General features: G+C 45.7%; 1 protein-coding gene across 3 annotated transcripts in view; it reads right to left on the bottom strand.

Annotated features, from left to right (window-relative positions):
* Positions 1–4,510: 4,510 nt before the first annotated feature.
* The window catches only part of LOC102728277 (stimulated by retinoic acid gene 6 protein-like), a 59,541-nt gene continuing 39,012 nt past the window's right edge, over positions 4,511–25,039 (bottom strand). For all 3 annotated transcript variants that reach the window (XM_081803239.1, XM_081803237.1, XM_081803238.1), the window contains exons 9-18: positions 23,583–23,694; positions 18,239–18,392; positions 13,400–13,475; positions 9,993–10,074; positions 9,625–9,673; positions 9,050–9,167; positions 7,883–8,002; positions 6,494–6,657; positions 5,593–5,739; positions 4,511–4,893 (exon numbers count right to left, since the gene is read on the bottom strand). In XM_081803239.1, the coding sequence (XP_081659365.1) occupies positions 4,745–4,893; positions 5,593–5,739; positions 6,494–6,657; positions 7,883–8,002; positions 9,050–9,167; positions 9,625–9,673; positions 9,993–10,074; positions 13,400–13,475; positions 18,239–18,392; positions 23,583–23,694 (1,171 nt within the window). In that variant the 3' untranslated portion in view covers positions 4,511–4,744. The remainder of the gene's footprint in view (positions 4,894–5,592; positions 5,740–6,493; positions 6,658–7,882; positions 8,003–9,049; positions 9,168–9,624; positions 9,674–9,992; positions 10,075–13,399; positions 13,476–18,238; positions 18,393–23,582; positions 23,695–25,039) is intronic.

Raw genomic sequence — 25,039 nt, 5'->3', positions numbered from 1 at the left:
TGGCATGGCCACAGGCCTAGCCTGGGTGGCAGAAACTCCACTGGGCTTGGGCAGGCAGGGACCACTCAGCCAGGCTCCCAAGACCCCTGCCCCTCTTCATCCATGGCTCGGCCGGGCTGGGGGCCTGGACTCACATTGAGAGCCCAAAGGACAGGACTCTGGTCAGTGGTGGGGCCAGGCTGGGGCAAGGGCAGCTAGGGCGCAGCCTCTCCTCTGTAGGCCTCTGAGCAAATCACTGCCTCTCTTTGGGGGCTCTGTCTCCTCATCTGGAAAATGGAAAGTAATGATCCTGTGGTGCAGGCCTCACAGGACAGGGTTGTGATAAGGCTGAAGGGAGGGAATGTGCTAGGGTGTGAGAGGAGAACAATGATGATAGTAATATGATACTGAGTCCTTGGAGACCCTGTGAGGTAGGTGGAGCTCTCCTCACACTCTTCAGATGAGGAAACAGGCCCAGGGAGGCCAGGCCACAGGCCCAAGGCCACATATTGGGTGAGTATTGCAGCCAGGATTGTTCTAGAATCAGAGCACACTAGAAGACAGAGTAGCACTAGTAGCAATGGACTTAGGTCAGTTGTCCAGGGTGTGAGGTTAGGGAACCTTAGGAGAAATGGGATGAGGGGACAATGGCCTCACTGACCTTGTCCTTGACCCTGGCAGGAGAGGATCTCCAAGTTGGCCACCTTGGAGATGACCCCCCCAGGAAACCCAGAAGAGGCAATGGCAGGTGAGGATGCCTGTGGGGAAAGGGCCCCAGGGTCAGCGGAGAGGGGAGCTCTTCCCTCCTAAACAAAGGTCTCCACACCAAGAGGGGAGGGGCTTTCCCCCTGCAGCTCTGCCCCCCATTGCCACAGTGCCAGAAATCCCCCATTAGAAGTGACCAGGACCTGGGGCCACATACCCTGGGATTGGCAGAAGCAGGCCCTGGGAGGTGATTAGCAGGAGTCTGGTGTTCTTGAAGGGCGACAGGAGAAGAACTGAGGGAGATGCACATGGGAACCCTGGGGTAGAGGCCGAGGGTGAGTTTTCAGGGGACGGTCCCTGAGGGCACCTGAGAGCCAGAGCTCATCCCCACTCCCACCCCGAAGGCACAGGGTGTATTCTTCGCCTTCCTTGGCATGTTCCTCACTGCCCTGGGGATGCCGGACCCTGCAATGCAAGATTATCTGGAGGTGAGAGAAACCTGGGGCAGGGCAGTAGGGTTTGGGAGAAGAGAGCCCCCTACTGAGTCCTGAGGTCACAGCAGCTGGCAGGCATCTCCGGAGTTGGGGTGCCATGCTCCTCTTAGGGATGACTGAATGGAGGCACCACATAAGCTGCATGTCCTGGTTCCCCGAGCTGCCAGACTGCAAAGCTGCAGGAGTGGGACTCAGCCTCTCCTTCAGGAGATGCCCAAGGAGGGGAGAGAGAGGTCAGGTTCCTCCAAGCCAGGCAACACAGAAGTGGCTGGGCAGTCACTACCTGCCTGAGACCTTAGTCTCCCTGTCTGTCATCAGAGTGGGTTGTGCTAGCCTGTCCCTGAGCTTCAGCTCTCAAGTCCCCCGTTGTCTGGAGCCCAGAGCCTGGCCTGGGTCCCAGTCCTACTTTCTGTGCATGCCCTGCCCCCTGGAGGGCCTCGGTGGTAGTACATGAGAAGGGGCGGGGAAGGGAGGCTAGTTATGCGCTGGGGGCCTCTTTCTGATGGACCCTGGCTGTCTGCCTCCCAGGGGAATCCCAGATCAACCTCCAGAAAAGGAATGGGGTGAACATCTGTGGCAGTCACTGCAGGAGGAGCATTGCGGGGGGTAGGGGAATCAGAGCCCCCCCACCCCGCCCCCAGGCAGGACACACCCGGGAGTTTGATAACAGAGAAGTGGGAAACCCATCAATTTGGTGGGTGGGATAAGTCCAACTTCCTGAGGAGGAGTTATTTACACCCATCTCTGAGAAAAGGTAGGACCTGGAGGGAATTGGAGGGTTTCCATGTGTACAAAGACCCAGGACTGGCCTCCTGGCTCTCTCCTCCCCCCCACAATGCCCTGCTCAGGCACTGTCTGCATCTGTCCTTCCCTCTGGCCCCAGGAATACAACGTAATGAGGGAGATCCAGCTGCTCCATGTGGCTGCAAATCATCACGACCTTGAGCCGGATTCCAGGATACGGAGTGGCTCAGGGAGGATGAGAGGTGAGCCCAGGGAGTAGTTGAGTAAGAGCGGATACAGACTCTCCCTGGTGGCTGGTCCAGAGAGTCTTTGGCCATGACTCTCCCGGCTGACTGCAGCCTCACTGCATGGTGACCTCTGGGACAACTGGACTCCGGCTGCTGGGCAGGCATGGGAGGGACACCGGAGGTGTGGCTCCTGGTGGGCTCCTGGGTGCCACTCCGTCCTGTAGCTATGCTTGGTCCTGCCATGGGAGCTCCAGTCCTGTTTGGCCAGCAGAACATTCAAGGCCAAAAAGAACTGGCCATCAAGAAGCTCAGGGCTGAGTGCATGTCCAGGCTTGGCAGTAGCTGAACCCTCGGCCTGAAGGTAAAACTGCAGACTAAGCATAGTCCTGGGGAGTGAAATTCCAGCTCCACCACTGACCAGTCCTGCGTCTGGGACTTGTAGTTGCATCAGCACTAAGTAGAGGAATAAATGTCAAGCAATCAAACCTTGCACATGGGAAGGGCAAGAACAGAGGAAGATAATTTGCAAATGGACGAAGTCCCAAGACTTTCCAGCCTCAGTCTCCCTCTAGGGGCTCTGTGTGTCCTCTTGACCTATGTTAGAATCCTCCTGGGAGCCTCGCCCATGACCCCCATGCTCCTTTTCCTACTTGCTTCTTGTGCAGGGCAAAGATTTGTGAGATCCCTTTCAAGGGAACAGCTGGGCCTTGTTCCACAAACATTTACGCTACTATGCACGAGGATCTCCAGCTTTCCTGCACCTCCTCATACAATTCTTTTTAAGACAGACATTTCCTAGAGGCCCCAGCCTGAGAGATCACGGATGGCTTCTGCTTTGCCAGGCTTAGGGTCCATATACTTAGCCATGGGCAGACCCCTACACTCTCCCTTGCTGGCCAAGATGACTTCTGGGGCAGAGTCTACTAGTAGGTCTAGAAGCAAATAGGGCTGGTGAGTGTAGGTCCCGAGGAAAATCAGCCATGATTTGCAAGGCAACTAGCTGAGGGGAGACCATCCTTGGCTCCTTTCTCCCAGCTGAGAGCATCCTGAGAGGTAAACAGACATTAATCAGATCACCACAAAGTATCAACATTGCAAATAAAAATAACTGATATTTATTGAGTGTAGGACGTAGCAGGCACTAGCTTCTGGGCTTCCTGGGGGGTCATCTCCAAGGTGGCCAACTTGGAGATCCTCTCCTGCCAGGGTCAAGGACAAGGTCAGTGAGGCCATTGTCCCCTCACCCCATTTCTCCCAAGGTTCCCTAACCTCACACCCTGGACAACTGACCTAAGTCCGCTGTGTATTAGCTCATTTTATCCTCAAAATAATTTGGGGTGTTGTAGGCATTACCCTTTTTATTTGTAAGGAAAAAACAGCACAGAAAGACAGAGTCATTTAGCTGGTATCCCGTAGCTACAAGTGGTAGTGCGGGGACCCCAACACTCTAGTCCCAGTTGTCTCAGTTTCTGAAAGCAGAATGACAAAGTTTAGAGGTTGCAAAGGTTAAATTAAAAGAGATAAGTCTGGCAAACACATCTAGCCACAGGACTAGGTTTACAGTACATGCTCAATAATGATTACTGAATTTCAGTGGCTCTGGGATTTGTGAGGTGGATGGGGAATTTCCTCACCCTGTTGGTAGGTCCTCCTGGCACCGCACAGGCTTCACGAGTGACTCTGGTCACTTTGCATGAGTCCCGGGCCATCAGGGACCTTATGCGTGGGTGTGAAGACTCAGGGTAAGTACTGGGCTCTCTGCACAAAGAGAAATGTCCAGGCTTCCCAGCCTGGCATCTGGGCCTCCGTGGGTGGTCTAAACAGCCCCAATACCCTGCCCTGCAAATACCAGAGGCCTCTCCTCCTCAAACATGCCTGAGGCTCTCCTGCTCCCACACCTTTGCTCTTGGCCCCAACTAGAATGCCTGCCCACTCCCATCTCTGCCTCCACAGATAGGCAGCCTTCCCAGGGGATACCCTCCTTGTCAGATCTGTAGATCTTCTTTGTGACCAAGGCCCAGATCAGTTCTGATCTGCTCCTCATCCCAGCGGCAATGGCAGGGACAGCCCAACGTGTGCCTGCTCACCCTACCAGATTAGCGGCTGGGGACATGGATGTCCTTCTCTCCCACCACCAGAAGGCCTGGAAAGGGGGAAGCAACAAGGATCCCGTTGGATTAAAGCCATACTTTCTTCCAGACAAAAACTATGTCTAACAGTTAAGCTCTCCTGGTGTACATTTTACCACCTTCTTCAGTGACGCGAAGTTCTATCCTGTGGTCAAACTAAGTGCTTGTCCACACGGAACTCCCCAATGCTACCTCCTAACCATGGATAGTGGAAATTGTTATTGAGAAAAGATTGTTCAACAGAAATTCTTTTTAGTTCTTGATCTTTTTACCAAGGGAGTGGATTATTAGACCTGAGACTTCATGGTTCAGCTCAGGTGCCATCCCATGAGCGCCCGGTGCTGTGTGCAGTAGACGGGGACTGCATCCCCTCTCACACTGCAGGGGACAGCAGCTGGGTAGCCTGGGCCTTGTCACAGGGGCAGTCGTCCTGGAATGGCCTTGTAGCTGTGTTGGGAGGTTACCGTCAGCTGTCTGAGCATGTCAACAGGATCTGGGTAAAGTCCCGGGAGCCATGACCTGATCTTGATTTTCTGAGCATGACTAGTCTGGGATTGTTGACCAGGGTGTGTAACAGGAACCACCTTGTCCTGGACCTCGTTGAGATTCGGGAACCTAGAAGTAAACCAGAGCAGACAGACTTGGGGGATGGGGCAGCTTGTCTCTATCCTCAGAAGCTCTAGGAGAAGCAGACTGGTAGGTGAGAGGTGCAGGAGAAGGAGCTGGACCGGGACTTCTGGGGACATGAGGGCGGCTGGAGGGATCTGAGTTTGTCCCAGAGCCAGATGTCTGCAGTTGGGAACAGTGATGAACATAGTCCAGACTGGTGCTCACAAGATATGGCTAATTGGTGGGCTTCCCAGCAGAAGGCAGAACAGAGTAATAAGGGTGGGAGGGGTGGAGTAGACAGTACAGATCCTTGAGGGGGCAGGAGATGGTAGCCAGAAGAGCCTGTGGTAAGCAAAACTAAGCCCCATCTTGGAGGGCATCTGGCCTGGAGCCTGGGATATGGGTGGGGTCTCAAACAAAGGGACTGGAGGACTCAGCAGAACTAGAGCTCATTTCTGGGAACATGGGGGGAGCCACATGTTCCATTTAGAAGGACAAGGACACCACGCCTCAGGGGTCCCCTGGCCAGGTTGGCTGTGGACTAAGCCTCCTGCTCTCCTTGGTAGAAGGTTCCCCAGGGCACGGAGTATGGAGGAAGGGGGGCAGGGAAGGGGGAAGCTGGGACATCTCAAGGCTCCCAGAGAAGCCTTAGGGTCCTTGTTGCCTATTGTCCAAGCCCAGCATAGGTTCAGACAGGAGGCTTACCTGCTGACTGATTTAGGTACCAGTATTTGATGGCCCGCTGCAGCCTCCTCTCCCTGTGCCCTGTGATCAGGATGTTACAAAAGCTGACGAGCACAGGGTTGGTATGATAATGATCCACATAGAGCATTCCAATCCAGGCACTGAACCCTGAAACGCAGAAGGCAAGTCAGGCCAGGCAGCATGCCCTCTGTCCCAGGACGCTCGAGCCTGTGCTTTGGATGACGTAACTGTTGTGCCACTTTGTTCCTAAACGGTGCCCCTGTTATCACTGAGAATCTAGAAAATTAGGTATGAAGAGCAAGAAGGTTCTCAAGATGGCATTCTAATCCATCCCTTTTGCGGAGACCTTGAAGCGGAAAGTGGGAAGAGCGCTGTGCTCATACAGAGAGGCTGCCAGGCGTACAAGAAATGGGTGAGTGAATGAATGGACACAGGTCAGAAAGAAAACCCAAACGATTTTTGCTTTACAGGAACGGCTTGATTTGGGAGTCTTTCTTAACTGAACAGACCATTTTCTTAACCAAGTTTCCAGCTAATGACACCAGTAATTCTGAGATGTGTTCTTTCTCAACATTTTCAGAGCTGTGCATTCATAAATTAATTACCTTCTAACCGTTCAGATGGAATTCTAGTACTTCTTACTGCTCTCCACGATACCTCGAAGGTCGTCAAACATGCAGCCATTTACTAGCCTGAATTGTCTTCTGACCATTAGGCTGAATGTTTTTTTTCTGCTCAGCGTTATAGCCTCCATGAGAAGCTGAGCTCTGAGCAGAAGGAGGAGTGTGAAGTCCAGGCCTCTGGTATCCAACCGGCAAGCAGCTTCCAGAAAGCTGCCAGACCAGCCCCGCCACCCCCCACCCCTGACTCAATGTGCAGCCACCAGGGACCAGCCACTCACCCATGTCCGCCCCCTCATAGCCATTCTGCATGATGGTCCTGTCGATGCGTGCGATCAGCCACGTGCCCAGGATGCAGCTGATGAGCAGCCTGGAGAGACAGGCGCCCAGGCCCAGCAGCACGTTGTAGAAGAACAGAAAGTAGTTGAAGTTGTGGAACACTTTCCTGCAAACAGAAGCAGGCAGAGGGGCAGCACCCTTTCAGGAGGAGGAGGTGGCTAGGCAGGCTGGCTCCGGGCCCCATCCTGCAGCTCCCATCTCCTAGCCCTGTGACCTTGATGGTCCCCGCCACACAGCAGTGGTATGGGACTGGCTCAGATACAGTGCAGAAGGTGCTGAACCCAGCACAGCGGGATTGTCAGCAGTGGCTGTGATGTTTCATGGGATCCCTGGGTTTTGAGGTTTCCTGTACGACAAGAAATCTCATGTGGCTACAGCTGGCTTTGTGGTTACAGCAGAGGCTGTGGCTTTCCCACTGTCTGTTGTCACAATGACCTGCCCGCCGCTGGAACTGCTCCAAGTCCTCCAAAGGAAACTTCCCAGATGACCACTGGATTGTGTGGTTTCCTGTTGCCTATGGGTGGGATGAGGCCCAAACTCGGCATCCTGGACTTCTGGGCCATCCGAGACGGGCCTTTCTGGGGCCGTCACTCTGTGCCCCCTCCCTGCCCCTCATCATCCAAGGCGACTACATGGCCACCATATTGGATTCTTACTGTTCTCTCAAGACGTCTTGCCCTTTCTCAGCTGCCTGCCTCCATCTGTGCCCTGAGGGCTGCCGACCACACCCTCTCCTCAGCGAGACCTGCAGGACAGCCAACCGAGCTCAGCTCAAACGTCCCACCTGCAGCTGAATGAACCATTCCTGCCTCTTTCTCCATTACCCGCCTTGCTCTTGTGAGGCCGTCACCCCCTCTGGAGTTGACTGTCGCCATGTGTCTGCCGGCCCCTGTGGACCGTGAGCTGCCGCAAGCAGGTCAGGTAGGGATAGCTCTGTATCCTTAATGCCCGCGTTGTTTCCTCCCTGAGTGAAGGGCTTTGAATGAGTGAACTACAAAGGAAAACCTCGGACCAGGCACTATTGTTCTAAGTTCATATTTTAACACACTTTATGCTCCGAATACCTCTCTGAGGTGAGCAATTATTTGTAAAATGAGGAAACTGCAGTTCGTGGGTGTTCAGGAATGTCACATATGGTCCCATAGCCCATAAGGGGTGGAGGCAGGATCTGGACCCAGGCAGTTCGGCTCCAGAGCCCACTCCCGGACCACGGCCCCTCGCCCTCTCAGGGAGGGTACGGTCCTCCCAGGAACCTGCCAAGGGGGAAGAGGAAGGAACGAGGGGCTGCTGAAGCCAAAGCCTCTAATCCCCATTCTCTTCGTTACCCTTACCTGTTGTTGAGAGCCAAAGGTTTCTGCCTGTCAGCCGCGCTCATCTTTGGCTGTAGGAAGAAGGTGGCGGCGATCCACACCTGCAGGATCATGAGACCCAGGACGATGGATAGGGTGAGGCTGAAACACACGGAGAGACGGTCCTGAGGGGGCCTTGTCCAAGCCCTTCTCCAATGCCCAGGGACAGAGAGGACAGAGACGGGACAGCCTGCTGGGACATCAGTAGCCCTGGCTCTGTGCTTTATGCCTCCAGAGTATTCTCACACCCACTGTCTGATGAGAAAATGGAGGCTCACGAAGGGCAGATGACTTTCTCAAAGCCACACAGTCAGGTTTTTTGACTCCAGGATTTAATTATATGTGGCAGCTGAGCTGCGTGTTTAACAGCATGGAAATCAAAGGAAAGCATGGAGCAAGAATTCATGAAGGCCCTGAGAGTGGACGGGCAGGCTCTGCCCAGCCTCCCACGTGGCTCTAGGGGAGGATGGAACCAAGGAGCTTAGAGCAGGGAGTTCTCAGAGAGGGCCACATGCTGGGTCTGCATCCCCCAAGCGGCCGTGTGGGCGGCAGTTAAATGGGGCCTTGGCTTCAGATTGCTAGCTCCCAACCCTGCCCCTTCCCCTCCTTGGACAAATTGGTGAGCCCTCAGTGCCTCTGTTTCCTTGTCTGAAAAACGGGCCTCAATATGAGACCCAACCTTCCAAGGGTTCTCAAGAGAAAAGATGCATAGTGAATTCTCAGTAATGTCAGCCTTCACTTTTATCTTCCATATGGGTAAACTGAGGCTCAGAGAAGCAATTTACCCAAGGTCACACAGCTTCTCTAGAACCTAAGCTCAGATTTCCTTTCTCCTTCTACTATACTGCCCTGACTCCCATGTCACCTCCCCGAACTTCAATCTTCCCAGCTCTAAAATGGACACATGTGTATCCCCCACAGACACAACTGTGAGCACCCCACTGAACAGCAAGAATGGAAACATTTTGTCAACTGTAAGGTTCCCACTGTGATGAGTTGCTCTTTTGGCCCATCCCTGGGTCAGAACTGAGAGTGTGGGTCCAGGAATTAGTGAGATCCCAACAGGGAAGGGGCATTTTGAACAGCAGCTTTGAGGGTCTGCCAGCTCCTAGGCCCCGGGCAATGACAGGGAGCCCACCCAGCACTTACGTCCCGATGCCCAGTCCTAGGAGCATCTCCAGGCCCTGGTTGTGGATGACAGGCAGCACCAGGCTGTACATGATCAGCATGCCACACAGGCTCTGCACCACGTGGATGATGAGGTAGCCTGTGGGCCAAGGGAACCCACGGTCACTCGAGGCCCTTCATGACCCGGTCATACATGTCCCTCCCTGAGGTCCCCCCTCTATCCTCCTCCCACCAAAGGTCCTGGCATTTTTGCTTGTGCTGTTTCTTCTGCCTGGCATGACCATCCTCCTGCTGCCTTCTGCTTGCCCTGCCAGATGCGACTCAAACGTCAGCCGCACTAGAAAGCATTCGTGTCCTGCCCTGGGTGTGGAGAGTCGCTTCCTCCTCTCTGTCACCACTGCCTTTAGCATTTCCAGCCCACGGGCTTAGGACAGGAGGTAACAATAGCTATGTGAATGTGGGATTCTCCCTCCCTCCCGAAGGAGAGAGAACAGGGGCTGCTTTGCCTCGCCTCTCTTCTCTCTACGCACAGCCAGGACTCCGCGGGCGCCCGAGGAATGGGTGTTGAATTGAATAGGTCACGTGAGGACACTTACCCCACAGAATATAGGCTATTTGCCAGCCAGAGTACCTTGCAATGGCCACCTGGGATTTAAAAAGAAAAAGGGGTCTCAGAGGGGAGAAAACACCGATCACCCCTAACACATGGGTCCAGCATCCCCGCCTCATCTGAGGTTCACCCACCAACACACCAAGGTGGGTGTCATGATTGTCATCATTTCACAGATGAGGAAACCAAGGGCCAGGTGGGTCACCCAGCAACAGAGCATACTAGAAGTGAGGCCTATGGACTCCCCATCCAGGGCTCTTCCTCCCCCAGGCTGCTACCCCGTCCCAGCTGCAGGAGAGCAGGATTTAGCCAATCACTTAGTCTCAGAACAGAGAGAGGCCTCAGAGGACTTACCACACTCTCCGCCGAGGAAGGATTATGGAACTTCAAAGGGAGGAAGTGTTTATTTCCTGCCCACAACCTCTTTATGTGCTTTCTAGAGAAAAAGTGGGAAATCAGGAATGTTCATAACCACGGCTCCTTATGTACTTAGAGCTCAACAGGTATAGACAGAAAAGCCTGTGGAGGGAGATGGTGGCTGGCTCGGCTTCCCTATATTGACCACAGCTCGTGGGACGGTTCTCATTAGCCTTAAAAATATTTTCAAAATACTTTTAAATTGAGATATAATTGACACATAACATTATATTAGTTTCAGGCATACAACATAATGATTTGATATATATGTATATTGCAAAACGGTCACCACTATGAGTCTGGTTAACATCCATCATCTTGCACAGTTACAAGCTTTTTTTCTTGCAATGAGAGCTTTTAAGATCTATACTCCCCAATTTTTAAATATGCAGTTCAGTACTATTGCGAGAGTCACCATGCTGTATTTACATCCCCATGACATTTATTTTATAACTGCAAGCTCATGCCTTTTGACTCCCTTCACCCACACCCGCCTCCGACAACCTCAGATCTGTTCTTTGTATCCGTTAGCTTGTTTTTTGTTTTGTTTTAGATTCCACATATAAGTGAGATCATACAGTATTTGTCTTTCTCTGTCGGACTTACTTCACTAAGCATAACATCTTTTAAGGTCCATCCATGTTCTGCAAATGGCAAGATTTCATTTGTTTTTATGGCTGAATAGTATTTCACGGTGTGTGTGTGTGTGTGTGTATCACATCTTCTTTGCCCCTTCATCCATCAATGGACTCGTAGGTTATTTTCATATCTTGAATATTGTAAATAACATGGCAATAAACATGGGGGTGCAAACATTTTTTCGAAATAGTGTTTTTGTTTTCTTCTCATAAATACCCAGAAATGAAGTTGCTGGATCATAGGATAGTTCTATTTTTACTTTTTTGAGGAAGTTCCATACTGTTTTCCACAGTGGCTGCACAATTTACATCCCCAGCAACAGTGCATGAAGGTTTCTTTTTCTCCACATCCTTGCCCACACTGGTTACTTCTTGTGGTTTGGGTACTAGTCATTCAAACAGATGTGAGGTGATGCCTCATTGTGGTCTTAACATGGTCATACATTTCCCTGATGATTTAAAAATCTTAATATAGTTTGCAATAGTAGTATGTAGTTACCTAGTCTTGATGGTGGCTGAATGTGATAGTTGAGACTCTGCTTGTGGCTTTTATTTTCTTCAATTTGCTCTATTTTCTTATTTGTTCTGTGACAAATATGTATTACTTATGTAATAATATTTCAAAACAGGTAATAATGGAAAACTATTTTTAATGATAGATCCACCTTATTGCAACATAAATGAAACTGAAAAAGGGACCACAGCCCCTCATGCTCCCAGCACCTGCACAAACCTCTGCATGCCTTCCCCATGTGCTGGTCTCGGCCTGGCCCTTTGCATAAAAGATTAGGTTGGCGATGGTTATGTTCACGGTCCACATTCACATGTGTCTTGCTTTTTCCCCCACATCCTATCTCCAGCATTTTTCAGGATGTTTTGCAATTTTATGACCACTAAATGGGGAAGACTTAGTATGAAATAAAGAATGTCAATATCCTATTGATAGCTTGTATATTTATTATATGATGAAATGATGGTTTGAGGTTATGTTGGGCTAAATAAAATATATTATTAAATTATTCTCACCTCCTTTTTTAACTTTTTACTCGTGTCTATTAGGAAATTCAAAATTGCGTCTGTGATTTTCACTGTTTCAGCTCGGCAGCACTGGAATAGAGCATGTGCTACCAGGAATGCAAACACACCAACACACATATGTGTGCACAAGGCATAGACAATTTCTGGGAGGATACAGAAAATGAATAATGTTTAGCTCTGGGGCAACAAATTGGGGTCTGAATGGGAGGAAGACTTTACACTAAATATTTTTATGACTTTTTTTTTAAAAGAGGCTGCACATAGATAGGAATAATTCTAAGAAAAATAAAAATACTAGCACAGTGCTAGTGCCGTCCAGTTGTAGGGGTTTCTTATCCACTTTTTCCTTTGCTCCATGGTCCTGTAAAGCAGACAGGGCAGGGATCATCGGTCCTCAGTGACAGGTATGGGAGGGAGGGGCCAGCCTGGACAAGGATAAGGCCTCCCTGCCACAGGCACCTTCTCTTCCCTGTGCCCTCCCCCCATGTCAATGCAGCCAGCTCTAAAAGGTGATTGTTACTGGTTGTGGTCCAGTGTCTCACTGATCATCTCCCAGGCACTTGCAGTCCATTGAAGGAAGGAGCAGGTATATCCCCACATCAAGGGGGGCAGGGGAGAGCAGTGGTGTCCAGTCCACCCAGAGGGTCCAGGGACAGGAAAGCAGAGAGAAGGAGCAAGCTAGGGCTGTGATGGAGAGCTGGGGCCTCTTTGCACCAGGAGAGTCCTTATTTGGATGCCATCTGCAAGAGACCCACCCTTTGGGCAGCCAGATGGGGAGGGTATAAAGGCAGGATGCTTCGGAGGGGTAGGAGATGGCCCTGGGCCTCCTGTGACTGCATGTGAGTTAGAGACACAGAGAGAGACTGAGAGATAGACAGACAGACAGAGGAGGGAGGGCAGATACCTAAAATTCAACTGCTATCTGCAGTGAAATGCTCACTACATACTGAAGTCCATCCCCTCCTCCCGCTCTGCTCTTCTAGAGACTGATGCACCCAGTGCCCTTGACCCGATCTCCTCTGATAACTCCTAGAGCCGGATGCACCTGCTGGGAACCCAGTGTGGTTAGTCCTGGAGAGCAGGGCAGGTCTGACCCCTAAGAGAGATGCCGAGTGTACAAGAAGCAATAAGGCCTCTCAGGGCAGAAGACATGGCCAACTGCTAATGGCGTGGGTGAGTTATTTTGTTAAGTCTCAGCCTTCTCAGCTGTAAAAACAGAGATGAAAGTGCCTCTCAGGGTTGTGGTGAAAATCAAAAGATTCTTTTTTAAAAAATATTTATTTATTTGAGAAAGAGAGAGCATGCGTGCCAGGGGAGGGGCAGAGGGAGAGGGAGAAGGAAAGAAGCAGACTCCCCGCTGAGCGGGGCTCAGTCCCAGGACCCTGAGATCATGACCTGGGCCAAAACCAAGAGGTGGCTCCTTAATCAACTGAGATCCCCAGGCTCCCCTAAAAATCAAAAGATTCTAAGCACAATGTCAAGCTTATAGTAGAAGCTCAAATCAATTAGTTTTTTGGTTTGGGGTTTTCTGTTTTACAACCAATAGATGTGGCTCCTCCTGGATGGCATATACATTCATGGTTCCAATTTGGGCACTGCTGTCACCACTCAGGAATTTTTAGAAAATTCTGGCTGAAGACAAAGAAATGATGCCCAGAGCCCTCTCACCTGTAACAGGCCAATATGTGGAACAGATAGCTCACACACGTGAGGGAGGCGGACGAGATGGTCACCAGCCAGACTCCTGAAATAGAAGAAGTCACAGGAGATGAGCCTGAGAAGATGAGCCAGGAACAGTGTTTTCAAATTGCGGATGCTCACATCAGAAAGGGCTGGGCAAATACATTTTACTTCCTTTAACATATTTCTTGTGTAAATAAAGTTTTGCTTCTATTTCTGTCTCATTTCAGACACACACATCCTTGCTATACTTTACTTCTTGCACAAGCCTCTCCTTGGACATTAAGATTTTCCATTTACAGTGAGTAACAGGTAGAGAAAATGAGGGCGTATACACATGTAGTTACCTTCCGTCCTCGTAAAACGATTAATTTGCCACCCCCAGTAAAGAACAACCATGCGTAAGGATAACTGGAATCAAGAGGTCTTGACTATTCTTTCATCCCTCTTTTGGCAAGTTTTTAATATGTTGTATCTAATCTGCTTTCACGTGATCCTGTGTGCTTCTGAGAAAGGGAGGGAGAAACAGGGAAGGGGGATGATGTGTACGTATAAAAGCTTCTGGACAAGCTGTTTATCAGTTGGTCCACAAAAACCATTTTAAAAAAATCCAACACCTCTTCATAATTAAAAACACTCCATAGTGTAGAAACAGAAGAAAACTTCCTCAACCTGATAAAAAGCATCTGCAAAAAACTCATAGCTAACATCATGCTTAACAGCAAAAGACTGATTGCTTTCCCCCTAAGTTCAGGAATAAGGAAATCAATGTCCACTCTTGCCAATTCTATCCAACATTGTACTGGAGGGTCTAGCCAGGGAAATTAGGCAAGAAAATGCAGCCAGGCTGCAAAGGAAGAAATAAAACTACCTCTGTTCATCAGTGACATGTTCTTATATTTAAAAATTTCTAAGGAACAGCAACAACAAAAAAGAAACAAACAAAAAAAGAGATTCAAACTCATTAATAAATGAGTTCAGCAAGCTTGCAGGATACAAGACAAATATATAAAAATTAACTGTATTTCTGGACACTGGCAATGAACAATCTGAAAATGAAGAAAACAACTGTGTTTGCATTAGTATAAAAAAGAATAAAATACTTAAGAATAAACGGAAGAAGTACGCAACTCGTACACTGAAAACTACAGAAGACTGTTGAAAGAAATTAAAGATTTAGATTAATGGAAAGACATGCTGTGTTCATGTATAGGATGTTCTTTGTTAACATGGCAAAACTCCCTCAATTGATCTAAAAATTCAACCCAATCCCTATCAAAATTCCAATGCCATTTTTGCATAAATTGACAAGCTAATCCTAAAATTCATATGAAAATGAAGGGACCTAGAACAGACAATATAATCTTGAAAAGGAAGAAGAAAATTGCCGGCCTCACATTTCTTGATTTCCAACTTACTACAAAGCTACGGTAATGAAGATAGTGTGGTACTGCCATAAGGATAGATAAATAGATCAATGTAATAAATTGAGAATCCAGAAGTAAATCCTCATCATCAGTGTATTTTCAGCAAGGATGAAAAAGACAATTCAATGGGGAAAGAATACGCTTTTCAACAAATAGCACTGGGGTAACTGATATTCACATGCAAAACAATGAAGTTAGAACCTTACCTCACAGCATATACAAAAATTAACTCAGAAAGGGATCATAGATTTAAATGTAAAAGCTAAAATTATAGAAGTGTCAGAAGGAAATATGAGAATAAACCTTTGTGACCTCAAGTTAGGCAATGTTTTCTTAGATACACACATGTGATAAAAGAAAAATTAATATGCTGGACTCCAACAAAGTTAAAAACATCTGTGTTTCAAAGGACACCATCAAAAAAGTGAAAAAGCAACCAATAGAATGGGAGAAAATATTTGCAAATTATCTCTCTTGAGGGATTTATGTGTAATATAAAGAATTCTTACAGCTCAATAATAATTTAAAAATAGGCGAAGAATCTCCATGGACATTATTCACAGAAGATGTACAAATGGCCAATAAGGACATGAAAAGATTCTCAACATCATTAGACATCAGGGAAATGAAAATCAAAACCACAATAAGCTGCCATTTCACACTTACTAGATAGCTATTATTAAAAAACAAAAAACATACCAACATGTGTTGGTGAAGATATGGAGAAACTGGACCCCTGATACACTGCTGGTGGGAATACACAGTGATGCAGTTGCTTTTGAAAACAGTCTGGCAATTCCTTGAAAGGTTAAATATAGTTACCATATGATCCAGAATTCCACTCCTAGGTATACACCCAAGATATATGAAAATATATGAAAAACTTGGAGATGAATGTTCATAGCAGTATTACTCATAATAACCAGAAAGTTGAAACAACCCAGATTTCCATCAACTGATGAGTGGATAAATACAATGTGGTATATTCATACAACAGAATAAATTCCAGCAATAAAAAATAATGAAGTTCAGTCACATGCTATGACATAGATGAACTGTGTAAACATTTGCTATGTGAGAGAAGCCAATCAAAAAAGACCACGTATTGTGTGATTCCATTTATATAAGAAGTCCAGAAGAGCCAAATCCATAGTGCCAGAAAACAGTGGTAATCTAGGGCTGGGAATGTTGCGGGGAAATGGGGAGTGACTGCAAATGATTATGATTTCTTTTAACGTGATGAAAATGTTCCAAATTTGATTGTGGTGATGGTGATTGTTGAGAATATACTAAAACCACTGAATTGTTCTTTAAGTGGATGAATTCTAAGGTATGTGAATTGTATCTTTGAAAAGTTGTCTTAGGGGTGCCTGTGTGGCTCAGTCATTAAACGTCTGCCTTCGGCTCAGGTCATGGTCCCAAGGTCCTGGGATTGAGCCCCATATTGGGCTCCCTGCTTGGCGGGAAGCCTGCTTCTCCCTCTCCCACTCCCCCTGCTTGTGCTCCCTCTCTCGCTATGTCTCTGTCAAATAAATAAAATCTTAAAAAAAACACAAAAGTTGTCTTAACAAGAAGGAAAAAGAAAAGCGATCTCCAATCCTTCCAAGTTTTCTATGTGTCTCTGTCCCAGCTTCACCAGGATTAGGCAATTACTGTATCCCAAACCTCAACCATCACAAAGGCTGCAGGTAAACCACATAAATCTCACCCCTGGGGGCACAGGGAGCCTGAAGGAAAGGATGGGAGGAGTCTGGCCACAAGCAGAGTGAGCGCAGATTTAGACCAGCCAGTAGCAAGAGCATGACTGACTGCATACTTTCAATTTAATGCCTTTATCTTCCCAAAGATGAAGCATGTACAGCTTAAAAGTCTCTCTTGGCCAGAGGGCAGCCGTGTTAAAGCTGAAAAAGATCAAGATGGAGTGAAAATTTTATGTTTTGATTCCCAAAATATCTAAACATGTGAGAAATACATGGAAGAGGGGGTAAAACATAAGTGAATACAGTGATATATTTACTCCGGTTCACCCAGGGCAAGTAACTGAGGTTGGCATTAAAAACTTGCCTAGAAGAGGGGGGAAATGTAAACTTTCAAAACTATGGCTTAAAATTAGTATGACTAAACTTAAAGATTAGACTATGCTTGCTGAGTGTTGTACTCAGGGACTTGTCAGGCTGAGCATAAATCTACATCAGAGATGAATACGAATGTTCAAGGGCAACAATAAAGTATGTTGGTTTGGAGCTGGTGCCCCAGTGCTCACATAAAAGTAACTTTCCATGTCACATGTATGAAAGAGAATTTCCCTCAAATAATTCACAGGAGATCTATTTCCTTCTGGTTGCAGTACTCTACCAGATTATGAGTCTTATGTAAAAATATCATTTGCAACACCTGTTTCATGACTTATGGACCATTTGGTAATTTATGGCCATTAAATGTTGGTGCTACAAAGGCTGTTGGAAACCACTTCACACCCCGTTCCAAGACCTCATTTAAAGATGAGGAAGCTGAGAACAAGAGAGAGGAAGGACCTGACTTGTCTGACGACACAGAGTCTACCTGACATCTAGTCCACAGCTTTTCGCAGCAGGAAAGAGGGAAGAACTCTCCCCACTCCATGGGCAACAGACACAGAATTAGAATGTCGTTTTCAAAGAAAGGTGGTATCTTAAGGTAAAGTGACTGCTATGGACAGATTCATATGTCGAAACCCTAACCCCCAGTATGATGGTATTTAGAGATGTGGCTTTTGGGATTAGTGCCATTATAAGAAGAGACAGGAGACAGACATCCTGCTTCCTCTCCCTACTCTCTAGCACTGAGGATACAAAGAGATGGCCGTCTGGAAATCAGGAAGCAGGCTCTCACCAGACACCAGATCTGCCGGCACCTTGAACTCCCCAGTCTCCAGAACCAGGAAATAAGTAAGTGTTCGTTGTTTCTACTACCCAGTCTACGGCAATTTGTTATAGCAGCCCGAACTAAGCAGAAATTAAATTTGAACAGCATAAAAAATTTTTCCATATAACCCTAAAGAAAAGCCATGACTTGCTGTTTTATTTTTTCCCAAGTGAAAAAGAGATGATGATTTTAGTTGTTTCCACTGGCATCAAAACAAAATAGGCTATTTAAAATGAGAGAATTCTCAGGGCATGTTCAATTCAGCCCCAAACAGGTTTTAACAAAATGGCCCAGATCCCGACCCCATTGGCCTTCTAGTCACCCAGGGAGGCATATATCAGTTGTAACCCACTTGTCTCCCAAACCAGGTATCTCATGCAGATAATAGCAATGCTACAGCAATAATTATCCCAGGTGTGTACCTGTCACCAGTTAATTATAAGTCCTTCTCCCAGTTTCCCACACTTTCCCAACAAAGGTGGCGGAATGGTTGTACCTTTGGCGACGCTCATCAGCTCTTTCACCTGCAGGATGACTGGGGTCAGGGTTCCCGTCTGGTTCACGGAGGTGATATAGCTCTCCAGCTCCCCTTCAAACACATCCAGCTCATCTCTCACATACACGAACATGCAGAACTCAATGACAATGAACTGATACAAAGAGCAAACATATCAACGTCACACCTGAGTCCAGCCTAGTAGGTGAATAACATATGGATCACTCTTTGGTTTTGAGATCAAAACTCTTTGAAGTTCAAAACAAATCTGAAATAGACTCTGGACAGTGGCTATCCCAAGATGAGTGGGATTGTGACTTCTCTGAAGACTTTTTTGGAGTCACCTCAAACTCTTTTCTTCACCCAATAGCATACGAGACTAGGTCCTATGAGGGCTCGAGGAACTCTTCAAACATTAATTACATCCAAGTGAAATGACTGCCTAACTATGACTAACGAGTGGCCTTGGGGACAATTCCAGCCGTACCTCCCACCGCTGTCCATCTGGCGTCTTGGTGGTAACCACGTTAGAGGAGGTGCTGTTTCCTATATGCGTGTCACATGTGCTCACTCCCATCATCCTGTCATCTTGGCTCCATGCCGCCTACCATCACACCAAAGCTTCTAGAGTTCCTACTACCATTTTACTTCATCAACCAAATTTTGTTTGTCTTTGAATGTGCAGCTCCAAATGGTACCATCTTCAGGCAGTGTCTCAATCTGGGATAATTCACTAAACTTTCAGAGAGCACTTTCCCCTTTTTCCTCTTTACATGGCAGGTACTTCATACCACATTGTATCCCCTTCTCTTAGGCCATGGGTCTCTCCCAAGCCAAGACTCTGCTGAATCAGCTGTCTTCTCTCTTCCACGTCTTAGCATGGTGCTTGGCATTCAGATAACCACCCAAGACTTAAGGAACACAATAACTCCAAGTCAGTTATTCACGTTGCAGAGAACTCCAGTTGTCTGTTAAAATCCATTCTCCCCTTCTTTGGGCGCAAAGCTGGACTACCTTTCCCAGCCTCCCTTGAGTTAGATGTGGCCACATGACATGGTTCTTGCCCATGGAAGAGGAGTGGAAGGAATGTGTGCTATTCCACACAAGCCTTTGAAAACCTTCTACATGCATTTCTCCATGCACCTCCCCCTTCTGCTGACTGGATGCAGAGGGTGAGGGTTCTTAGGGATAATGAGGCACATGATGAAAGATCTGGGTTATGGAGTAACACACGGAGGACTGCTGCCCCCAAAACCTGAACACCCACTTGACGTTGTTACATGGCAAAAATATATATAGTGTTAAGTCACTGAAATTTAGGGGTTTATGTGGTACTTCAGCATTACCTAACTAATACATTCGTTTAAAACTCAATCACAGGATTAATTTACATAGGTATCATCCAGAAGACAATTTGGTCTTGCCATTTCTATCTCTCCATGTTGACCCCACCTTTGACTCAGACATTTTACCCCAAGAAATTCTGACTACATGAAATGTTTTGATCCCATGCTTAATAAAATATTAAAGTCAGAATTATGCCAACATTAAAAAATTTTTTTTGTTGAGAAAACAAACTTAAATAATGCACCCATGCTGAAACATGATTATCACCCAAACTCCATAGTTCACACTAGGGTACACTCTAGGTGTTGCACATTCTGTGGATTTGGACAAACATCTAATGACATGTATCTACCATAATAGTATCATACAAAATATTTTCACTGCCCCAAAAATCTTCTGTGTTCTGCCTATTCATCCCTCCCTCTTTCCAACCCCTGGAAACCACTGATCTTTTACTGTCTCCATAATTTTGCCTTTCAAAATATCACACAGTTGGAATCATACATTGTGTAACCTTTTCAAATTGGCATCTTTCACTTACTAATATGCATCTAAGTTTCTTCCATGTCTTTTCATTGCCTGATAGTTCATTTCATTTTAGTGAATTGTATCCCATTGTCTGGATGTACCAAAGATTATTTATCCATTCACCTACTGAAGGGCTCTTGGTCACTTCCATATTTTAGCAATTATGTATAAAGCTGCTATAAATATCCATGTGCAGGTTTTTGTGTGGACATAAGTTTTTAGTGCATGTGGGTAAATACCAAGGAAGGTGACTGCTGGATCACATGGTAAGAGTACATTTAGTTTTGTCAGAACCCACCCAAGTATCTTACAAAGTGGCCGTACCATTTTCATTTCCACCAGCAATGAATGAGAGTTCCTGTTGCTCCACATCCTTATCTGCATTTGATGTTGTCAGTGTCCTGAATTTTGGCCATTCTAATAGGTGTGTAGTAGTATCTCATTTTTGTTTTAACTTGCATTTTCCTGATGACATATGCTGTAGCGCATGTTTTTGGGGTTTTTTGTTTTTTATTTTATTTTATTATGTTATGTTAGTCACCGTACATTACATCATTAGTTTTTGATGTAGTGTTCCATGATTCATTGTTTGTGCATAACACCCAGTGCTCCATGCAATACGTGCCCTCTTTAATACCCATCACCAGGCTAACCTATCCCCCCACCCCTCCCCTCTAAAACACTCAGTTTGTTTCTCAGAGTCCATAGTCTCTCATGGTTCATCTCCCCCTCCGATTTCCCCCCGATTTCATTTTTCCCTTTCTACTATCTTCTTCTTTTTTTTTTTTTAACATATAATGTATTATTTGTTTCAGAGGTACAGGTCTGTGATTTATCAGTCTTACACAATTCACAGCGTTCACCATAGCACATACCCTTCCCAATGTCTATCACCCAGCCACCCCATCTCTCCCAGCCCCCACCACTCCAGCAACCCTCAGTTTGTTTCCTGAGATTAAGAGTTTCTTATGGTCTGTCTCCCTGTGTGGTTTCATCTTGTTTCATTTTTTGGTAGAGCATGTTTTCAAAAGCTTATTCACCATCTATCTTCTCTGTGAGGTGACTATTAAGGTCTTTGGTCCATTTTTCAATCTGGTTATTTATTTTCTTCTTATCGAATTTTAAGCACTCATTGTATATTTTGAATAACAGACTTTATCAGATTGTCTTTTGCAAATATCTTCTCCCAATGTGGCTTGTCTTTTTGCTCTCTTGACACGGTCTTTTGCAGAAGAAAATGTTTTTATTTTAATGAAGCCCAGCTTATCAACTTTTCATGGATTGTCTTTGGTGTCATATCTAAAAAATCATCACCACTTCAATGTAGAGAACAAACTGATGGTTACCGGAGGGGAGGTGGGTGGAGGGATGGGTGAAATAGGCAAAGGGGAATAAGGAGTGCACTTGTTGTGATGAGCACTGGGTGATGTACAGAATAGTTGAATCACTATATTGTACACCTGAAATAATATGTTAACTATACTGGAATTAATAAAAATAAATACATACATACATAAATACATAAATTATTCACACTTACCAGCCCCTTAAATAAATGCTTGATAATGCCAAAAATAGTAACAATAATAAATTTAATTTAATTAAAAAAATTAAAAGTCATCACCAAACCCCCAAGGTCACCTAAATTTTCTCCTATTTTACCTTCTAGGAGTTTTATAGTTTTGCATTTGATGTTTAGGTCTGTGATCCATTTTAAGTTAATATTTATGAAGGTCTGTGTCTAGATTCATTTTTTTTTTTGCATGTGGATGTCCAGTTGTTCCAGCATCATTTATTAAAAAGAAAATCTTCACTCCATTGTATTACCTTTGCCCTTTTGTCAAAGATAAGCTGACTATATTTATGTTGGTCTATTTCTTAGCTCTCTACTCTGTCCATTGATTCATTCTTTTGCCAACACCACACTGTCATGATTAGTGCAGCTTTGCAGTAAGTCTTGAAATTGAGTAGTGTCAGTCCTTCAACTTTCTTCTTCTCCTTCAAAATTGTGTTGTCTACTATGAGTCTTTTGCCTCTCCCTGAAAACTTTAGAACCAGTTTGTCAATATCCACAAAGTAACTCCCTGGGATTTTGATTGAGATTTCTTTGAATTCCAATATAGATCAATCCCAATATATGTAAATCAAGTTGGGAAGTACTGATATCTTGACAATATTGAGTCTTTCCATCCACAAATATAGGATATTTCTCCATGTATTTAGTTGATTTGATTCCTTTCAACACAGGTTTGTAATTTTCCTCATATAGATCTTATACATATTTCATTAGATTTACACTTAAGTATTCCTTTTGGGGGGATGCTAATGTAAATGATATTGTATTTTTAATTTCAAATTCCCCTTGTTCAATGTTAATATATAAAAGAGCAATTGACTTTTGTATGTTAACCTTGTACCCTGCAACCCTGCTATAACTGCTTATTAGTTCCAGAAGTCGGGTTTTTTTTTAAGACTTTAAGTAATCTCTGCACCCAGCATGGGGCTCGAACTTACAACCCTGAGATCAAGAGTCACACACTCTACTGACTGAGCCAACCAGGCGCCCCTTCAGGAGTTTTTTCGTTGATTCTTTTGGATTTTCTACATACACAATCATGTCATCTGTGAACAAAGACATTTTTACTTCTTCCTTCCCAATCAGTATACTTTTTATTTCCTTTTCTTGTCTTATTACTTAGCTAGAATCTCCTAAGTAAATGTTGAGTGGTGAGGGGGAACAGTCTTGCCTTCTTCCTGATCTTAGTGGGAAAGCTTCTAATTTCTCACCATAAAGTATGATGTTAGTTGTAGATTTTTTTGTTGATATTCTTTATCAGATTGAAGAAGTTCTCCTCTATGCCTAGGTTGCTGAAAAATTTTCTCATGAACTCGTGTTGGATTTTGTTAAATGTTTTTCCTATTATCTATTGATATGATCATGTGATTTTTCTTCTTTCAGTTACTGATGTGATTGATTACATTAATTTTTAATATTGTACCAGGCTTGCATATCTGAGATAAATCCCACTTGGTTGTGGTGTATAATTCCTTTCATATATTGCTAGATTTTATTTGTGCCATTCTATTGTGGTTCTCCTATCCACCTGTCTGTCTCCAATTTTAGGGGCAACGGTTTGCACCATGACTTCTCTTTTTTTATGCATCTAAGAAGGAACTGTTGATTTTTCAGTTTGTTCAGATTTTTACTTGTTGTTAGGATGGAGTAGCTTCTTGCAAGCTGTTTACATAGAATTGATTTAACTGAAAGTCTCCATAAATACTTCAATTATATTTATTAGTAATATTCGCCATGTGGGTGAAAGTGTCCTTGGAGTAAAAATGATAGGGGTCAAAAAACTGTACTTCTTTGATTTACAGAGATTCAGTTTTGACCTAGCTTTTAAAGAATAACCTGTCTTAACCCCACCCCATTTATGAAACAGAAAAGGATTTGTTCCAATCTACTTACAAGGTACAAGCATATGAAAGCCAACACGGTGGTTCCAATCATTCTGCTTGGGAACTGAAAGCAGGGGTCCCACTCATAGATTCTGGTTTGGAACCAGGACTTTTTAGTCTCCCTGTGAATGAATAAATAACAAGAAAAGAGAGGCTGTGGTTGGTAAACAAATGTCTGATTCTTCTGAAAATAACCTCATTGTCTCTGCTTATTCTTAGAATGTAGTGAAGAGAAAGAATACTGGTAGATTCCAGTTTTCATTTTCCCCTCATTCTTAAGAACAGAGACTCAGTTTTACTCAATACAGCAATTCAGCAAACTAAAGGGCTATCGCTCCCGACTTTCTTACAGCTAAGGGTGAAAGAGTAAGCACAGGCCAATCAGATGTGACCACAGTGTGGGATGGCACTTTGGGGGAAGGTGCTGAGGTAGAATTGACACAGCTGGGAGGGACCCCACTGCCCTTCCTTCTTTTCTCCTGCCCACTGTCTAAAACGCCGACACGGTGGCTGGTCCAACCTGGAGCCCACCCAGCATCTATCTTGGATGTGGACAATCACCAAGAATGGCAGCAGAAAGACAGATGATCAGCAAACTTCCATGGTGGGCAGTCCAGGGTCAGTATGAACTGCCTGCCTCCAGAATTCTTCGACATGAGAAAGAAAGAAATCTCCCTCTTGTGTGTCCCACTGTTATTTTGCCTTTTCAGCTACACATAGGCAAATGTAGTTCTAACCAAAGTATGAGCTTTGCCACTGAACGACCTTGGACTAGCCACGTCCTTTCTCTGGGGCATATCCCCTTGGTACATGGTGGCAGTAGCAGGACTAGGTCACTGAAGACCAGTGCTTTTGCTTGGCCATGAGCTATGTCTTCTTGTATTGGTAACAGCACAACAGTCTTTCTCTGGGAACCTGCTCCCTCCCATCAGTCCTAGCGGTTAAGTGAGGCTGAACCACGTCCTAGTTCCAACGACGAATATGTGACAGGCTTAATAATCCATTTACTCTAATCGCCTAGCCACAGTAATTAGTTTTGGGAAGACACATGGTCCAATGTGATCCAATGAATCACAATGGGAGTTTGGTTTGAATTATTAGAAAAGAAAATTTCTTTTTCCTGTGAGCTTAAACCAGGAGGGTATAAGCTTAGAGATTCCGGGGGCCACCATGGGAAGGAAGCCCACCTCACTACAAGGCTAACACACATCAAAGCAGAGCTAAGAGAAAATGAGGGAACTCGCCCTGGTTCTGATATCAGTGAAGCCCCTGGATCCATCTGCTTCTGAGCTGACCACCTCTAGGCTTTCTTGTTAAGGAAGGCCCCACATTTCCTTGTTCTCTTTAATCTAGTTTGATTTGAGTTTCTGTCATTAGCCAACAAGAGTCCTGACTACGCTGTGCCTTTCCAGTCGTCTCAGGGCTCGTCCACATGGGCGCAAACACAGAGGGGCAAATGAGGCACCC

This window comes from Leptonychotes weddellii, chromosome 14 (assembly GCF_054177405.1).
Source record: "Leptonychotes weddellii isolate Sample4059 chromosome 14, ASM5417740v2, whole genome shotgun sequence".
In the NCBI taxonomy this organism is placed as follows: Eukaryota; Metazoa; Chordata; class Mammalia; order Carnivora; family Phocidae; genus Leptonychotes; species Leptonychotes weddellii.
The sequence above is the reverse complement of the archived record's forward strand: the minus strand, read 5'-3'. Positions and strand labels throughout refer to the sequence as shown.